The following is a 19,308-nucleotide window of genomic DNA, read 5'->3' on the forward strand; positions in this document are numbered from 1 at the left end:
GATGTTATGATTTATCTACACCCTTTCAAAGGGACTGAGAATAATATTCTTACCATTCCTCAATTATTCAGTGCCTTATTATCATCTGCTTTGAATATGAGAAGTTTTGCTTTCTATGACTTAACTGTAGAGTGCTTACCATATTAGTGGACTCACTGGTAGTGTGATATGGAGGCAAATCATGTGACTGTCAAGGTGACCTATATAATGCCTGAACTTACTTATTAAGTTTTAAAGATCTATACAGATAGAAAGTAGCATCATTCTTTCATCCTTCTTCTACAAGCACATTGTCCCTTTAGAGATTGCTCAATACACTCTTCAACCAGATTAAAAAAAAAAAACTTTTTTTTTTTTTTGCATTTTCCTGACAGTCATTCTCTTAAACTTTCATAGTTTCGGGGTTTCATGTTCACTAAAAATATTATATTATAATAAGAACATTGGGTGCTTCATTCTTTAGTAATATAGGAAACGGTCTTCTTTTAAATAAAGTTAGATTCAAGGGGACATGTGCAGGTTTGTTACATGCATGTATTGTGTAATGCTGGGGTTTGGGCTTCTAGTGAACCCATTACGCAAATAGTGAGCATAGTACCTAGTAGGTGGAGATTTTGGGGTAGAGTAGGGTTTTTCAACCCCTCCTCTCAACCTTCCTCCCCACTTTTGGACTCCCCAGTGTCTGTTATTTTCATGTTTATGTTCATATGTACCCATTGTTTGTAGGTGAGAACATGCAGTATTTGACTTTCTGTTTCTGCATTAATTCACTTAGGATAATGGCCTCCAGCTGCATCCATGTTGTTGCCAGCGACATGATGTTCTTTTTTATGGCTACATACTATTCCATGATGTATATGTACCATGTTTCCTTTATCCAGTCTACCATTGAAAGACACTTAGGTTGATTCCATGCCTTTGCTATTGTGAACAGTACTGCAATACAAATTAGTGCAGGTGCCGTTTGATAAAATTATTTTTTTTGAGTAGATACCCAGTAGTGGAACTGCTGTGTCAAATGGTAGTTCTAGTTTTAGTTCTTTGAGAAATCTCCATACGGTTGTCCATAGTGGCTGTATTAATTTACATTCCTACCAACAGTGTATGTATATTTTCTTTTCTCCAAATCCTTGCTAATGTGTTATTTTTTGACTTTTGAATGATAGCCATTCTGTCTGGTATGAGATGGTATCTCATTGTGGTTTTAACGTACATTTCTCCAGTGATTAGTGATGTTGAGCATTTTTTTATGTTCGTTGGCTTTGTGTGTGTCTTGTTTTGAGAAGTGTCTGTTCGTGTTTTTTACCCACTTTTTAATGGGGTTATTTGTTTTTTTTTCTTATTCTTCTTGATTTAAGTTTCTTACATATTCTGGATATTAGTCTTTTATTGGGTTTATGGTTTGCAAATATATTCTCCCATCGTCTAGGTTGTCTGTTTACTCTGTTAATTATTTCTTTATAACAAACATTCCTTTTGCATTCTTTCTGGTAAAGTTTAGCACCTCTATGATGTGCATAGTAATTTCAGGATTTTGGAATTCCTTTCTTCTCAAAAGAAAAGTTTCATTATTTTAGCCCTAGTTTCATTGCTGAAACTTTTGAAACTGTTTCCAAACTGTTGAAAATTATCAGCAAATTCTACGAATCGAAAAGATCTTAGAAAAAGGCTGGTCAGGTGCATACATTGTGTGAAAGGAAACATGCAGAGGACAGAGAGAAGGGGCTAGAAATAGAAAAACAAATGGTCTTCAGTGTTGTCTTCCCCAGCAGTTTTCCTCTCTGGCAGTAATCCTTTTAGAGCTAGACAGGAGTATAAAGCACAATGTAATAAATGAATACCAATGGCAGTCTTTTTTTTCTGGCTCATTAATTTAACTTATAATTGAGTCAAAACACATGGATAAGTACACATCAACGGTGACACATTCCCTGTAAAGTTTTAAAATGCACTAATCTAGTCTATGGATATTTATAGAAAGGGTCCTTGACAACAGATAAGTTCTTCATGTTCAAGACCTGTCTTAAATAGTTTAGTTGAATCATTTGTTGTAGTAATACAGATTTTTTATAGTGGTGGTCATTAATACTTAAAAGGTATTTTTCTTGGATATTTATATGTTGTCACATAGTTTTCCAATTTTTGAAAAGTAGTCTTTGCTTTGTTCTATTTTTGACTGTTTTTAAGCCTTTGCATTTTATATCAGCTTCAAAATTAAGATTCTCCAACGAGCCCAAGCTTGAAACTCAGAGCTCTAGAATATCTTTAGAAAGCTGTCGGCAACCACAATTGTAGTCTGTTCTTAGGGCCATACCTAAAGGCAGTGGAGCTACTGCATTAGAGCTACCTGGGAGTGTCTATGAACAATAGATTCCCCTATGAGGCCCCATGCCCACTGAGGAGTATTTTGGGGAGTGGGCCCTGGGAATCTGCCTTTTAATCTAGCTCCCCAGCTGATACTATGCATAGTAAGTTTTAAGAATTACTGTTGCCTCTTGGTATATGCCAGAGACTTTGAGAGCATCATTCTCTAAAATGCAGTCAGGTGTTTTGGTCTTCAAAAGATAGGGTTGAGGCTGGGTGTGGTACGCTCACGCCTGTAATCTTAGCACTTTGGGAGACCAAGGCAGGTGGATCACAAGGTCAGAAGATCGAGACCAACCTGGCCATCATGGTGAAACCCTGTCTCTTAGTAAAATACAAAAATTAGCCAGGCATGCTGGTGTGCGCCTACGGTCCCAGCTACTCAGGAGGCTGAGGCTGGGACTCATCACCTTTGTTCTTCAGTATTAATGGTCTTGTTAAATTATCATCTTTTTTTTTTTTTTTTTTTTAAGAACAAAACAGGTCTCTTGCTTGAATTGGAAATATTAGAAAAGAGTTTCTTAACTTGATATGTGGACAGAATTTAGGGGTCTGTGAACTTAGATGGGAATCCAGGAGGCAGAGGTTGCAGTGAGCCAAGATTACACTACTGTACTCTAGCGTAGGCGACAGAGCAAGACTCCGTTCTCAAAAAAAGGGGGTCAAATGAGTTTACCCGTAATGAATGTACTTATATTCCTTTTGCAACCCCCAAGTCCAGGTCCTTCAAGTCTAAACAGATATTCCCTTTCAGTTGGGCAATTAGTAACTTTTTCCTGCAGCTTCCAGGTATTTGTGGGCCTGTTGATTCTGAAACTTTGTTAAAATTAAGGCAGTAGAGATTTTTTTTCTTAAGGAAAGTGAGAGCACAACATACTTGTCTTAAAAAAATTGTTAAACATTGTTATATCACCTTTTTCTTCAGTATTAATGGTATTGTTAAATTATTGTCCTTTTTTTTTTTAAGAATGAAACAGATCTCTTGCTTGAATTGGAAGTATTAGAAAAGAGTTTCTTAACTTGGTGTGTGAATAGAATTCAGGGGTCTGTGAACTTGGATGGGAAATAATTTTTTCTTTATTTTCACCGACTCCAAGTTGAAATTTAGCATTTCCTTTAATCATGGCCATAGGCAGTAAACCACAGTAATTCATTTACCTGTGATTTCATTGCCAACAGAAAGCACAGATATTTTCATATTATTTGTTGTTACAGATATCTCAAGAGTGCTTGTGTTCATCATGTCTTCAGAATTATAGTAGATACTAGACCAACTGCTAAATCTTATTACATAAATCTTGTGCATACTATGTTTAAAATTATTTGATGCTTATGCACTTCAGTATAATTGATTTCTTTTGAACTCTTGCATGTTTTATTTTATACTTTTACAGATAGTATTCTGAGAAGGGATCTGATCCATAGGCTTCACTAGACTGCCAAAGAGGATCAGGTACAAAAAATAGGAAGAACATCCGTCTTGTCTAGAATCTTTTCATCCTAAATCATTTTCTTTTCTTTTCTTTTCTTTTTTTTTTTGAGGTATTTCTCTTAAATGAATTATTTTTCCTGTTATAGTCATCTCATCATTATATTTTTTTTAACTGTAGCTGACTCCACTGGAACCCATTCTCTGTACACAACATACAAAGATTATGAAATTATGTTCCATGTTTCTACCATGCTGCCATACACACCCAACAACAAGCAACAGGTAAGAGATCCTCCTGTTATCTGTGTTTCATTTGTTTCAGTTCGTCTAGAAGCCTAAGTGGCAAGCTTGTAAAATCTTAAACCAGAATTTAGTGTTGCACCTGTCACAGCAGCAGGAAGCTTTGTGCTAAGGAACAGCAAATGAGCTGAAAACAAATGAAGAGACACAAATTTTAGGTTAACAGCCAGCTGGATGCCTTTGTGAATTAATCATTTGCTTTTCACCCATGGGGATTGAGGTTTTCATGAAATCTGAAGAGAACAAGTTGAAATCATTGGTGATGAGATGACTCTGCAGGGTTGCAAAGAACATCCATGAGTGGGTGAGGTTTCATCTCAAGAGGCTAGTGCACAGAGCAGGAAAGTTGTGATGCTTCATTGTAGATTTCAAAAGAGATTTAGAATACTAACTTGGAAAAAAGTCAAAGTAATGTCAACAGAATAATATTCTTCCTTACCATGTTGACTGAAAGATAGCAAGGAACATAGTAATAATTGTGTATGTTTACATCATATACAGAGCTTCTCTTAAAATGATCTAAAAGCTCATTGCCTAATTACTAAAGTGCAAGTGAGGTAGTAAAATGTGGAAACTAAGAGGTGAGAGATTGTCACGGGGCAAACTGGGAACTGGCAGTATTGTGTTAGGGAATATGTGGTAGTTGATTTTTAAAAATATTTCAAAATAAATAATAGCAAACTGAAATTTAAAAGAATCAGAGAACTAACAAACTCTTCTTTTAAAAGCTATTACAAACTTGAGCAGTCCAGTTTTACTTCTGACCTTCAAATGGATATGGATTTCTGTTTTTGTCAATTGTTGTGCTAACAGAGCACAGGACAGCTGCAGGATGAATCCCATCCTCTTTCACAGAATTTAACCAAACACTGTTCCAATCTAACATTTTATCACTTTAGGTTTGATTAAATCACAAATCTAGGTAACAGAGTTTTGCCTTTCATGATTGTCAGCATAATAAAAAATGGGTAGCAAAGCAATCAATTGGCTATAAATCTGAAGTAACCCTATTTTTTGTTTTTTGTTTTTTTGAGATGGAGTTTCGCTGTTGTTACCCAGACTGGAGTGCAATGGCACGATCTCGGCTCACCGCAACCTCCGCCTTCTGGGTTCAAGCAATTCTCCTGCCTCAGCCTCCCAAGTAGCTGGGATTACAGGCACGCGCCACCATGCCCAGCTAATTTTTGTATTTTTAGTAGAGACGGGGTTTCACCATGTTGACCAGGATGGTCTCGATCTCTTGACCTCGTGATCCACCCGCCTCAGCCTCCCAAAGTGCTGGGATTGTAAGCCTGTTTTAAGATAAACTTCCTGATCTGTATTTTATTGATAACTTGTTTTATGCAAATTCCAAATTTTAGCTCTCTTTGAAAGAAAAACGTACTAAGAAAGGCATACTAAACTTATTATTCTGACCAGTCAGTAGATAAAAAATTTAAGAACATTAACAAATGATCCTTAAAGAGGATATGAAGGCTTATTCTGCCTGATCACTTAGAAGAGAAAGATGAGATTTGTAAGGGTAGAAAGTTTAGTAACAAGATTGGATTTTTTTTTGTAACTAAATGAGTTGAAGTACCAGGCAGAGAAAGTTGGCATTTAAATGGCAGCTATCTAAATTACTTAATTTTGGAGTCCAATCAAGGCAAAAATGTTAACAGTCCTAAATCATATGAGAAATAAATTGGTACTGTAACATATTAAGAAATTTTTGCTCTCTAGCCACATATTTATTTTTCTCTATATAGATTACTTTATGCTTGGTGGGGGTGGGTAGAGGGAGGAAAAAAACAGGAAAAATGTATTGTTAAAAATTCTTTTGCAAGCATTTCTAATGTAACTACTATTTTTCGTTATATATAGTAAGTATGGAAAAATTGATTTGTTTGTATTTGGTTCCTTTATTAAGACCCTTATTTTTATATGTCAAGCCACATTTTGAAGAAAGAACAACATTGCAGGAATGGCACAACATGTAGATAAATAGTATTTGTTTTTGATATGTCCACAATCTTGAGTAGATTAATAACCTGTAATTATTGGTATGTTCTGTAGAGCAGTCAGTACACACCAGCCTTTATTTTCATAACATCTGATTGTATATCATATTTAGAAATGAACTCAGAAATAAACTGCTTCATTAGAAGACAATTTTTGGTATGCTTTCAAATTCCTAAGGTTAAAAGTACATTTCCTGAACATTCTAACTCCCAATTCTCAATCGTAATCTAAAGGCTGTTGTCTCTCCCAGCTGGCAGCCAATACTAGATCACCGATTTTACTGGTATGAAATTTGTGTGCCTTAATGTCACTAGAGAATTTTTTTAAATACAGGTTTTATAAGAAGATTATGTCTAATGGATAGTTTATATAAATGTTACAGTTGTTTTTCTTTTTTAAGAGCCTCCATATAATAAGTATGAGAAACACAAATTTTGTTCAGTTTTTCTTTACACTATTGAATTAACTGCTGAAAGGCACTGATCTAGGATGATCTGGGATGCCTAGGTTTGAAAGCCACGCATCCGTCACCCACTGAATGTGAAACAGCTTTCATTGCAATTAAAGAAGCTGTTTAAACTTGAGGTTTACCTGCTTTTAATTGTTGCAACATTCTGGAATATTATACTTTTCTACATGCCCTGCTTGTGACAAAAAACATATATCAGAAAACACCTTAGCCATATTTTCTTTCAGTGAAGCCAATTAAACCAGAACATAAATTACATTGTAATGTATTTCAGCCATTCTCATCTCTAAAAATCTTCCCTATGGCACATTTTCTCCTTATGTGAAAATGGAACGGAAATGTTGTTCAAGAAACTGAGGATTTGGAGATATTGGAACCTGGCATAGTATGTCAGATATTGGGTAGATCTATTTGAATGGCTATATCTTTTATGCAAATTTTGGAATATTCACTTCCATGTTCTTCCTTTGAGGTAATGATAAGGCAGGCTAAAATACTGACAGTAACTTTGTAGATTACCTACCTTAATGAGTACTGATTAGTAATGGATGTTTTAAATACAACCACATAAGGGAAACGGGGCGGGGGGAGCAAATTATTGTCATTTATGTTGGTTGCTTATTTTTTCTTGTAGCTCCTAAGGAAGCGGCACATTGGAAATGATATTGTAACAATCGTTTTCCAAGAGCCTGGAGCACAGCCGTTCAGCCCAAAAAACATCCGATCCCACTTCCAGCACGTTTTCGTCATCGTCAGGGTGCACAATCCCTGCTCTGACAGTGTCTGTTATAGGTGTGTATGGGTGTCACAGCAGGGGCTCTATGGATGTTGGCTGGTATCACACAGAGGCTCTATCCAGCTCTGCATTCTAAAGTGGCAATGGAAAATCTATTACTATTTCTTTTTGTCTTTAAACTGTGTGTGCGGATGGCTGAATTCACATGATGACGTAATCTGGTGGCATTGACATTACCCAGGCATGTTGGTTAGACACCTGCCGTTTCCATTTACACCTCCTCCTTAGGTGATGTCCTTCATCCATACCATCTGGTCACCAACCAACTAATTACTCATGCTGCTAATTATATTTTTCTTTTGGCATGCCAAGGGCAGAGAAGAACGATTATAATATATAGGGAAGAGAAGTTAATTTTTTGAAAAGCATTGTTATTAAAGAAGCCTAAATCATTGCCTCTAACTTACATGATTCACATTAGCACTCTGACTACAAGCTTAAAAGTGCTTCTGTACTTTATTTAGCGTTCAGTGACACTTGTTGATGTAGTCACATGAGTATCAGAATTCAGGCCTCTATCTGCAGAGACCTTTCTTTGTAAGAATACTGGAGAGTTAAGAGTTGAAGGGGATATGGACCTGTGATGCTGGCTTGATATGGGTGTAGTGCCAGAATGTGTAAGGATAATGTTCTGGCATCTGTAAGATGTTTCTAATATATGCGTCAGTCCTTTCAAAATATAGACAATTTAGCGTATCTTTCCATCCTAAAATGTTGCCTGCACGAAAAGTAACCAGTACAGATTGACAGTTTGTGGGATCCACATTGTCTATTTCTAGGAGTAAGAGAAATTAATTCTAGGAGTAGAGTAAGTGTAGTTTAAAGAAAAAAACAAGTAGTTGGTCTCCTGCTGGCTGTCACCTTCCTTGCACATATCCTAATAACTGCATTGGTTGAGCTCTTGTTATAAGCCCCATACTGTTCTAGGCATCTTGCATGTATATCCCATTTAATCTTTAACACCTATGAGATGGGTACTGCTTTTATCTCCATTTCCAGATGATGAAATTTAAGCCAGGTCACTTGCCTCAGGTGAGCTGGCTAGTATTTTGAGCAGAATTAGGCAGTGATGCAGCCAGTCCAATTCTAGAGCCCAGACTCTTATCCATGCTGCTATGCCATCTCTTCTCACATGCTGGGTTTTGCACTCCTAGCTCCCAACACAGAGGCTGTTCCAGAACTTCTCAAGTGCTGAGCCAAGGTGAACACCCAAGACCAAAGACGTCTGTAGTTTCCTAGAGTTGGGGTAGAAACCCCAACAATGGAGACCTAGATCTGAAACCTCTTATCAAGGAAATAGTGTCCAAAAAAGCTGCTCTGGTTAGCTGTAGAATGAAAGCACAGAACAATCAGCTATAATTGGGATGAATAACTGCTTGCATTTAGAAAATACTCTGAGAAATTCAAACATGCTATGTACTAGATTCATGCAAAGAATTTCATACCGCTTCATACTTTTACTAGAAAGCTAAACCCATTTTGAATGGGCACTACCAAGTTTGGGGAGAAGAAAGCTATGTAATTTGTTTTAAAGAAAGTTTCTTCTTTTCAAGCTCTTGTCTAAATCAGTACCGTCCAGTGAGACTATAATGCAAACTGTATATTAATTTTACATTTTCTAATAGCCAGATTTTTAAAAAAGGGCCAAGATATAGATGAAATTAATGTTGACACTGGTTTTGACCCATTTATACATTTTATTTACTTAATATATCTAAGTATTATTTCAACATTAATTTTTCCAGCATTTAACAATTACTGTGACATCTTACATGTTTATTTTTTTTGACTAAGCCTTTGTAACCTGAAGTACATTTTAGACTTACAGCATATCTCAATTAGGAGGCTAAATTTTCACTGGTGATGCTTAATCTATATTTAGATTTCATAAAATTTACAATTGACAAGGTAGATTTAATACACCCAGATTCTTCCAAATGGACTTTTTCAAAGCTTTAAAATAACAGAATTAAGTATCAGTTTTTAAGTCATATATTAATTAAAATTTAATGTAATTTGATATTCCTTGGTTGCACTGGTCACATTTCAGGTGCTCAATAGCCACAGCTGGCCAGTGGCGACTGTAATGGACTGCACAAGTCTAAACAGACTGCTGAGGGCAGGTGTGTTTGCCTTCTTCAGTGCTTTACTTTTTTATTTTTATCACCCCTCTCCTGAAAATTATGATTTTTACCTTCTCTCTCTTACTTTTAATCTGTTGCCTGAGAGCCCATCTTTTTAATCCCAGCATGTAACACTAGTAGTCTTTGTGGGGAGGGGTATACTGACCACCCCTGCTCAAGACATGTGAGCACGTCTGGAATTTCTTAGTTACCAGGCTTATTTGAAGGTCCAGCATACAGCTTTTAAGTGGTGAATTTTGGCCTTTTTATAAATCCAAGAGAACATATCATTTTGTAATATCACTGAAAGAAATGACAAGAGATTATAGAATAGTGACCTTTGCCTCTTGTAAACTTATAAAGATCAGTAATTTTTTTGCCATCCTTTTCAAAAGAGGCAGGCATGCCTCCTGGGTAGATGGTGATGTCAGCAAGTGTTTGAAGGCACAGAATAAATAGAGCACCTTTCTTCTAGTCTTTAATGTTGAGGGAGGGGTGAGGATGAGCTTATTTTCTTATGAAAATAAATGTATTCTGAGGTGGAATGGAAAATATCAATTTTCAGAGAAAACATGGGTCTTCAAAGAATTTTTACAACCGTGAGTTTTTCTCAAACCCAGCCACTCCTCAAACTACTAGGGATATGAATTTATAGGCCTCTTTTATTAGGGGTGGTTTGGTGGATAAACTTAGACATGGGTTGATTTATACTTATTTTATTTAAATCTAATTTAATTTTATCCCTAAGTGATACAGCTAGAGTAACTCCAATGCTTTTTAAATTTATTTTTATTGTTTAATTTTTGTGAGTACATTGTAGGTGTATATATTTTGGGGGTGCATGAGATGTTTTTACATAGGCATGCAGTGTATAATAATCACACCAGGGTAAATGGGGTATCTATCACCTCAAGCTTTTATCCTTTGTGTCACAAACAGTCTCGTTATACTGTTATTTTTAAGTGTGCAATTAAACTATTTTTAACTGTAAAAATTATTTTAAAAACTATAGTCATCCTGTTGTGCCAAAGAATGAATATATAGGTTATATTCATTCTTTCTATTTTTTATACCCAAAGTGCTTTTAAGCATTTAAAACCTCTTGGTTCCAACTTTCTCCACCATGAACACACATATATTATTTACTTACAGCTATCTGGTATCTGAACTGTGGAAAGGGGAAAAGTTTCCTTGAAAGAGTGTCCTGCTGTAATAGTGCAGAGAGGTGTCAGGTCATTAGAGGCTGAAGTTACATGGATATTTATGAGAAGCTGGGATTTGGAGTGTATGTGTTAAAGCATAAGTGGATGGAATTCAATGGGAAAAAGAAATCATTCTAGGACTCAGTAGAAAGGATAGAAGCCTAGAGATGGGAGGGAGGATGGAAAGCACAATAAAAAGGCTACTAATGCAGGACAGCTAACTAATGCGGAACAGATAACTAATGTAGGAAAGGGAAGTAATGCAGGAAAGATAGTGGAGGCCCCCAGTATGCTAGGCCATCAGTTCAACACTACGTAAGTGGAATTCTAGGAAAAATTATCCACTGTTACCATGCTGGGTAATTTGTACACAGAAAGATAAATTTGGAGACTGTCATTATTCATTTATTTTGTATTAGTTCTTTATCCCTTAGCATATATGTGCTAGACACTACTCTAGACGATGGGATATAACAGAACAAAGAGAGAAAAATCCCTATAGTGGATGCAGAGATGAGATCTCAAAATAATGTTGTATTATATCTCCCTGGAGACTAGAAAGCCTACATAGGAATAACTACCTAATTCAGACTAATTCCAGAGGGCAATTAATGTGAGTCATCATGTAGCCAAGAACTCAGAAATTAGTCACTAAGTCTGCATGCTAAAGCTTATCCTATAACCAATAAGGGAGCCCTCCAGTCTCCATTGTTTCATTTTTATCATTGCAGTGACCTTAATTGTCTGATCCCAGTTGATAGAGAAGATTAGAAGCAACAAAATGAAAAAAAAGGGCTGTTAATAGTGAGTGTATGCTGGAAACAAATATTTGTTTATTGACAGAGGAGATGCTGAAAAACTATTCACATCAAAGATATGAATTCAATCAGCATAGCAGTCTGGGGTCATTTGATTTTGGACCAAAAAACCAAATACAGTAATTCCTCCCTTATCTGTCAGGGATATATTCCAAGACCCCCAGAGGAGGCCCAAAACCACGGATAGTACCTAACCCTGTATACGCTATGTCTTTTTCCTATATGATGTTTAATTTATAAATTAGGCATAGTAAGATATTAACTGTAATTAATAAAATAGAACAGTTTTAACAGTATACTTAAATAATAGTTATATGAATGTGGTGTCTCTCTCAGAATACCTCCTTGTAGTATACCAGGGCTAACTGAAACCACAGAAACCAAAACCATAGATAAGGGGGACTGTTGTATGCTTCAGTCAGTCCTGAGGGCTTCACTATGAAAACACAGTATAGACTAATATCATTTTCCAACAACTAATGAATTAATGGATTTAAGCATTGATCACCAAAGGATGCAAATAATATAAAAAGAGACAAATGTGTGCCTCATAATGGAAGAATACAACCTCACCTATGAATTATTCTTGCCCCCCCCAAAAAAATTATATCCGAATCTCATCAAGCTTCCACACAAGCCAATTTATAGGAAAAACAAAAGACAGAGGAACTTGTTTGTAGTTGACAAAATTCTTACGCCGAATAACTGTGCAGACAAAAAGCCCAATTTCTTCAATAAATAAGTTATAAGAAATCGTGAGAAAATGAAGGGGAATCTATAATAAAACATTTTTTTAAAAGCTAAATTAATAAAACATTTTTTAGAATAAAGCATTTTTTTAAAAGCTAAATTAATTGCAATGTGTGTACCCTATTTAGATGCCAGTTTAGAGGAAAAGACTCTAAAGATCTTAGGACATCCTAAACATTTGTAAATTGGGACATTGACACACTATTTGATGAAATTAAATAATTTTTATCATTTTAAAACTAGAATAGTAATAAGTAGTTATAACAATGACCCTGAGTCTTCAAAACAAATGTTAAATTGTGGTCAGTAGGCATGTTTAGGAAGGTAGAAATTTATGTTACTCCTCTCAGAGAGGTTTTCATACCTGGTAATTAAAATGTAATAACTGTTGAAAGGAATCAGTATGATGTAGTACAAAAACCACTTGGAATTAGACCAAATTGTTAAACTTCTTAGTGCAGTAGGACTGCTTGACATCCACTTAAAATCCTGTAAGTAAAATGTCTAGCATAGGCAGAGAGGAAGTGTGATGCATGTCCATTAAATGTCTGTGTTCATCCTCTTTCCTCTCTTTAAAAAAAAAAAAAAAAAGAATTTGCAAGCTTCAATTGAGAAGAAGAAAAAATCCAAGAAGGTCAAGTGGTCAAAATTTCTCTAAGAAGGTTTGTTTTAAGCCTCAATTACTCATCATCCCTATTGTGCACTGCAGCTGACCTTTCTAAGATAAGAGTCTGATTACATCATTCATTGTGCTTAAAAGCATTTAGAGAAAAGTTCAGACCTGTGAGCATAGCTTACTGCACAGGGCCTTCAGGTCTGGCCTCCTGTCAGTCAGTCTCATCTACCATTCTGCACCCGATGCCTACCTCGCTCCTTTGGAGCCACTCACCACTCCCCAGAACAGCGTGCTCTGCTCCTCCACTCTGCATATGCTGCCCTTGGGCTGGAAGGCCTCCTCTCACACGCTCCCCTGCCCCTACTTCATCTGATGAACAAGAGAATGATTGGCACATGTTTGATCTTTGCTGCCCTTTGCCCATATCTGCTTTCTTGGAAGCCACCCTGGCCAGTTAATCTGATCTAGGCTCCAAGAAGAGGAGACTTCCCTCTACCATTTGATGTTTTCTGTGTCACCTTCCTTTTAAATTTTAGGCTGGGGATTGTTGGTTATTGCTGATTTTCCATGGTGCTTCCAAATTTAAAATGTCTTATTTTTTCTCACTTTTTATCCACTAAACTTCTGTTTAGAAGTCTTTGGGACATTTTTATGTGTAAGCTTGAAGTTTGCCATAGGTATAAAGACTTGTTGCTTCATCCAAGCTATTTGATGCCAACCAACATTACATGGCCCATTTCAACTAGAAACAGCCTCATTGTCTCTTTGGCCACCATGGGGATGGTCCCTTTTAGCAGGTGCCTCAGGAGTAGAAGGTTTCAAAGCACTTCATCAGAGGGAGTAAGTGTGGGCTTGTTGTGGAGCACTCTCTTGGCTGTCCAGAAGCTTACATTCCAATCCTGGCTCTCTCTGACAAATCTGGGCAAATCCTTTTACTTCTCTGCATCTGTTTCCTGGAGAAGTAAAGAATTTATACCAGCTGCTCAACCGGAGGTTCGGGAAGATGTCAAACCACAGAATAAAAACAAGATATCTTCCTGGTCCCTCAGTGTACCCAGAGATTTTGGAGTGAGAAGATATTTTTATGTTGAAATGAACAAAGATATTTTTCAGTGGAATATAAAATTGGGGTGAATTTTCAGATGAAACCCAAGATTTTATTGGAAGAATTTGAGGAACATTGAGTTCTCTAAGTTGCCTTCCTGTGATAACTTTCCATCACTGTTGTAGCCTCTGAATTCTGTCATCTAGATAACCCTCTTGAGTAGAACGTTCCAGTCTTCAACAATGCTGGGTAAATAAAGCTTGGCTATGATTTTAAAGCATGTATTATTTCCAAGAAGGCACAGAATTGCCAACGAGGCTAACATAAGCAAGCCAAGCAGAGGCCCTTTGGAATCTGCTTTTAGAAATACCAAGAACCATTTATAATTAATATATCTTAAGTAATTACATATAGCAAACTGAGATTCTAGAACGTCTTATTTTCTTACAGAGGCAAAAATATTCTGTTTAGCTTAACCCTGGACTTATTATCAAGACTTCAGAATTTGTGGCATCTAAATTAATGAGCTTTTAACTTCGTAGAAACCTTGCCAGTTTGATTTATCCAAAACAGAATTCTTTATTTGAAAAGAGCAGTCCAGGGTATCATCTTCCTCATCTTCCGTAACGATTCTATTTCTGACTATGCAAAGCTGATTTCAGTGCCTGTATCATTTACCTCCCTACCACAGTGAATCATTGAATATTATATGTTAAGAATTCAGTTCTTTTCCTCACAGTTCATTATAACTGCTTTAATTGTTAGTAGGTTTTCAGTGTATGTTTGTCTAACGTTCTATCAATTAATAAATGGATCTGTAGAAAACCATTTAAAGGGGCAAGTAGATGGAGGGTGCTTATAATCACACCTCTGCTGAGCATTTTGCTCTCCTTATTTAAAATAAAATCACAGATATTTTCTGAGAAAGAATAACAATTTGAGTAAAATTAGCAGATGAAAAATTACAGATTTTAAAAGGAAAGATATTAAATATTTCTGGATTCTTATAGGATTCCACTTAGAAAAATCTAGCAATCTGGATTTCAGCATCTTTTGCTTGCCTTTAAGAGAAAAAAAATTGACATGATCAAATTAAAATTATACAGCTGTCAGCATTCAAGTCAGGCAGTTCACAATAGATAAGAAAATTTGCCTTCCTGATACATATTGGTATAATTAAGCCATATGGAAGTCTCTAAATTCTCTCCTCCAGTTAGAAAATAGAGTGTTGCTTGCCACCTTTCTTTGTCATGAAGTAAACTAAGTAGTCTTTAAAAATATATTTGTGAAATCAACAAACAGGCCATCCCATGGCATCTTCTGAGCATGTAGCTTTTCCATTCCGCCAAAAATATAATTTGCATCCTGAGGTTGCTGATTTTTATTTTTCTTATTTTCACAAGAAATAACTATTTCTTGAAAAGCAGAGCTGAATATCTTAAAGCAAAATGCTTCTTTAAAAAAAAGTGAAACAAAGCTCTTCGATTTTATTTGAAAGACACATACTCTCTGATGATGCCATTTCTATTCCAAGAGTTCAAGAGAAACAGATTTTTTATTGTTTCCCTTATACTAAGTATAATTCCTTAATTTGCTCACTTTTAATTTGGAAGGAAGAATATTTGATGTGTTGGAATCATTATTTCCAGCCATGTCAAACTTCACTAAAATCTTGGAACATGATATAAAACATGCAACCTCTCTGTTTCTATTTCAACAACTTCATTTGTTGTTTTAGGAGATTTTTTTTCCTTTTGAGGTTAAAAATAATAGGTTATTACAGATGTTCATATGATCCATTTCTTAGGCCCAATTTCAAATATATATTCTGAAGAAATGATGGGAACAGGCTTTTTTATATCAATCTTGCTTAGAAGAGTGGAAGAAGGAAAACATTTTTCTTACAAATAGACTGTCAGAATAAAATACCAAAAGGACCAAGGAATAGTTCAGTTTAAAGATATGATTTTAAAGCATTGTTGATATTACATAAAGATTATTCTCATACTGTTACTCAGATGCCAATTTTCATTTCAAAATTATGCTTTTAATCTGGTTCCATAATGACTCACACTTAGGCCAAAAAATACTAGTTAAATTTTATTAAAATATAATTCATTTCTTTTATGGCATGCATCTTCTGGTATTTTCAGTATGAGCTCTCTGCTTATAGACATCATATCTAAAATAGAGAACATATTTGTGTTCTCACAGAATGTATGCTTGTTCTGAAAGATAATGTGGTTATAGTAAACCCCCACCCCCAAAAAATAATTAGTAGGATTTAAAATGTCTTATGCAGAATATTACAGTAAACCTATTTTTTTAACATGGAGTTATGGTCAGTTCCTATCTAGTAAAGAAAGTTAATAGCATAAGCTTTTGGGATTTGGGGAGGTTTGTTTTTGGCCTAGAAAAAAATTTATGTTGTATGAATCCTAAATGTGATTGAATGAAAAAATATGCTTGGATTAAGCAGAAATGTATGTTGTTTCTCATGGAAAAATAAGCAGCTCGTTTGCATCTGAGGTACAACTCTGTCTTTGAGAAAGTATATTTTATTTTGATGTTGTGAGACTGAGAAGTACTGACATGGTTCTCTTTGATCTTTGTCTCTCAGTGTGGCTGTTACCAGGTCCAGAGATGTGCCTTCCTTTGGGCCTCCCATTCCTAAAGGGGTCACTTTCCCTAAATCAAATGTGTTCAGGGACTTCCTTTTGGCCAAAGTGATAAACGCAGAAAATGCTGCTCATAAATCGGAGAAGTTCCGGGCCATGGCAACTCGGACCCGCCAGGAATACCTGAAAGATCTGGCAGAAAAGAATGTCACCAACACCCCTATCGACCCTTCTGGCAAGTTTCCATTCATCTCTCTGGCTTCCAAGAAGAAGGAAAAGTCTAAGCCATACCCAGGAGCTGAGCTCAGCAGCATGGGGGCCATTGTGTGGGTGGTCCGGGCCAAAGACTACAGTAAGGCCATGGAACTAGACTGCCTTTTAGGGATCTCCAATGAGTTCATCGTGCTCATTGAACAGGAAACGAAGAGCGTGGTCTTCAATTGTTCCTGTAGAGATGTGATAGGGTGGACTTCCACTGACACCAGCCTCAAAATCTTCTATGAACGAGGAGAATGTGTTTCAGTGGAGAGTTTTATTAACAACGAGGAGATCAAAGAGATTGTCAAAAGGTTGCAGGTGAGTCTTTCTTTCCAGTTCCTTACATACCATTTCTCTTTCATAAAGCTTTCAGTACAGACTAGAGCCAAGATACTGAACCTTGCACTCTGTTATTAGCTCCTCTGAAAACTCACTTGATGTGTGAAGCAAACAGAGTTTATCTCATGTTTGTGTTTTCCACGGATGTTCCAGAAAAATAGAAATCAGGGAAGATGCATTTACACTCTGTGTGTGTGTGTGTGTGTGTGTGTGTGTGTGTGTGTGTGTGTAACCCATTTGCCTGTGACCTGTTCCCTGATGCTGCAGCTCAGTCATCTGCTGGTGGTGGTGAAAGAATTGTTTCAGTATCTGCTGCCTTGAATTTTACAAAGGCGAAATAAGTAGCAGTAAATGGTTTCTATTTACTGCCAGCTCCCTGTAGGTCTCTGTTAGAGGTTTCCTTGTAACTTCAGGGAAGCCGTTGAGCTTTTTGGATGCAACAAGTGTATTCCTTTTGGCCTAATGAATAGGAGACTAGTGAAGAAGAAATAACCAGACTGCTCTTCAGCTGGCAATAAGGTATTCAAAACTAACCCTTCTTGCAATGATTTTCCAGTTCCGTGCCCACCACTTAATACCCTACCGCTTTAAACCACGATATCTTTTGTTTCCTTGTCTAGTTTGTTTCAAAAGGCTGTGAATCAGTGGAGATGACTCTGCGAAGAAATGGGTTAGGACAGCTTGGCTTCCATGTCAACTATGAGGGCATCGTGGCGGATGTGGAGCCCTACGGTTATGCCTGGCAGGCAGGGCTGAGGCAGGGCAGTCGCCTGGTGGAGATCTGCAAGGTGGCTGTAGCCACTCTTAGCCATGAGCAGATGATCGATCTCCTGAGAACATCTGTCACGGTGAAGGTTGTCATCATTCCTCCCCATGATGACTGCACCCCACGGAGGTAGGTCTGAGGAGGCAGCTGTGGGCCTGAGACTTGACTGCAGGGTTTGTGTACCATGTAGAACATCTCTTAGCAGGTAGCGGGGTAAGGTGTTGTGTAGAACAGTAGATTGCATGTGATGCTGAATGTTTCATTTGTGGAACCTGACTCAGGATGAAGCTCCCTTTCAGTGTGTGGCAACAGCAGCTGGAAAGTGACAAAATGAGACCATTCCTGGGAGTTACATCTCTGGATATATAAAGTTGCCATTACAGATAGAGAAGTCTGACAATATCCATCTTAAGAATCTTCCAATAGGAGCTGAAACATTAAACACTTAACATTAAAAGACACTCAGCATCTTTTTTGTTTTATGTTCCATGATGCTCTTACTCTCTTTTCTCTACCAATTGCTGCCCAAAACTCAGCAATTGTTTGGACCTTTCCTGTCTCAGCCTGGTGGCTGCTTTTCCTAACTGTATCTGCATGTGCTAGGGATTGGCTTCAGGTGAGCTGCCTCTGCTCCTGGTGCTTTGGCATTTTGGTTCCTAGTCTTTTCCAGAAGGGAAAGCCTAGGAGTTCCCTGCCCTACCCAACCCCCCACAGCTCCTGCCAAGCCAGCAACACTGTTGAAAATTTAATTTCTCTGTCTCTGGGAAGGTTTTTTGGTGGAACAAATTTCATCAACGGTTTATTTTCTCCTTTGGACACGTACATGCTTTTTTTTGCTAGTTTTTAAAATCTTTTATTTTATGCCATTGTTTTCTAAGAATTTATCTTAAGCTTTGGTAATTGATTCTTAGGTTTTCTAAAGCCAAGACAGTGTTCTGTAACCTATTTTCCCACTAAGATGACCAGTCCTACACCCTGAGCTCTCATGGATTTATGAATATCAGGTGGCAGAAAGGTACTGGTGATGATGGGCTATTTGTATCTTTTTAAAAAAAGTAAAGTGCAGCAAATATGCATGTGTGTGGGCGCACGCATGTGTGTGTGCACGCACGTGCATGTGCGTGCGTGTGTTTTATATACTTTGCTCAGGATAGTATTTCCTAATACTGCTTAACTCCTAGGGGGTCTAGGGGTTATGTGCATATGTCAAAATATAGAAAAATTCCTTTGTCTGATAATTTGAAGAACTGCCTTTTGGATGGCTGCATTTCCCTGGAAATCAAAATATGAACTTTTAATTTCACCTGTTTTAGAGAGAACGAAATATTCAGAAACTGCCCTACCCACATACCCTGCCTTAGTTAACCAGGCCTAAGGAACCCTATTAGCTTTTTTTGGTTTCTCCAAGTAT

General features: G+C 36.9%; 1 protein-coding gene across 46 annotated transcripts in view; it reads left to right on the plus strand.

Moving 5' to 3' along the window:
* Positions 1-19,308, plus strand: part of SIPA1L1 (signal induced proliferation associated 1 like 1) — a 397,653-nt gene that overhangs the window by 312,826 nt on the left and 65,519 nt on the right. For all 46 annotated transcript variants that reach the window (XM_078335306.1, XM_078335307.1, XM_054240120.2 and 43 more), the window contains 4 exons: positions 3,975-4,078; positions 7,201-7,358; positions 16,537-17,110; positions 17,752-18,026. In XM_078335306.1, coding sequence (XP_078191432.1) covers positions 3,975-4,078; positions 7,201-7,358; positions 16,537-17,110; positions 17,752-18,026 — 1,111 coding nt within the window. The remainder of the gene's footprint in view (positions 1-3,974; positions 4,079-7,200; positions 7,359-16,536; positions 17,111-17,751; positions 18,027-19,308) is intronic.

Source organism: Callithrix jacchus, chromosome 8 (genome assembly GCF_049354715.1).
Source record: "Callithrix jacchus isolate 240 chromosome 8, calJac240_pri, whole genome shotgun sequence".
NCBI lineage: Eukaryota > Metazoa > Chordata > Mammalia > Primates > Cebidae > Callithrix > Callithrix jacchus.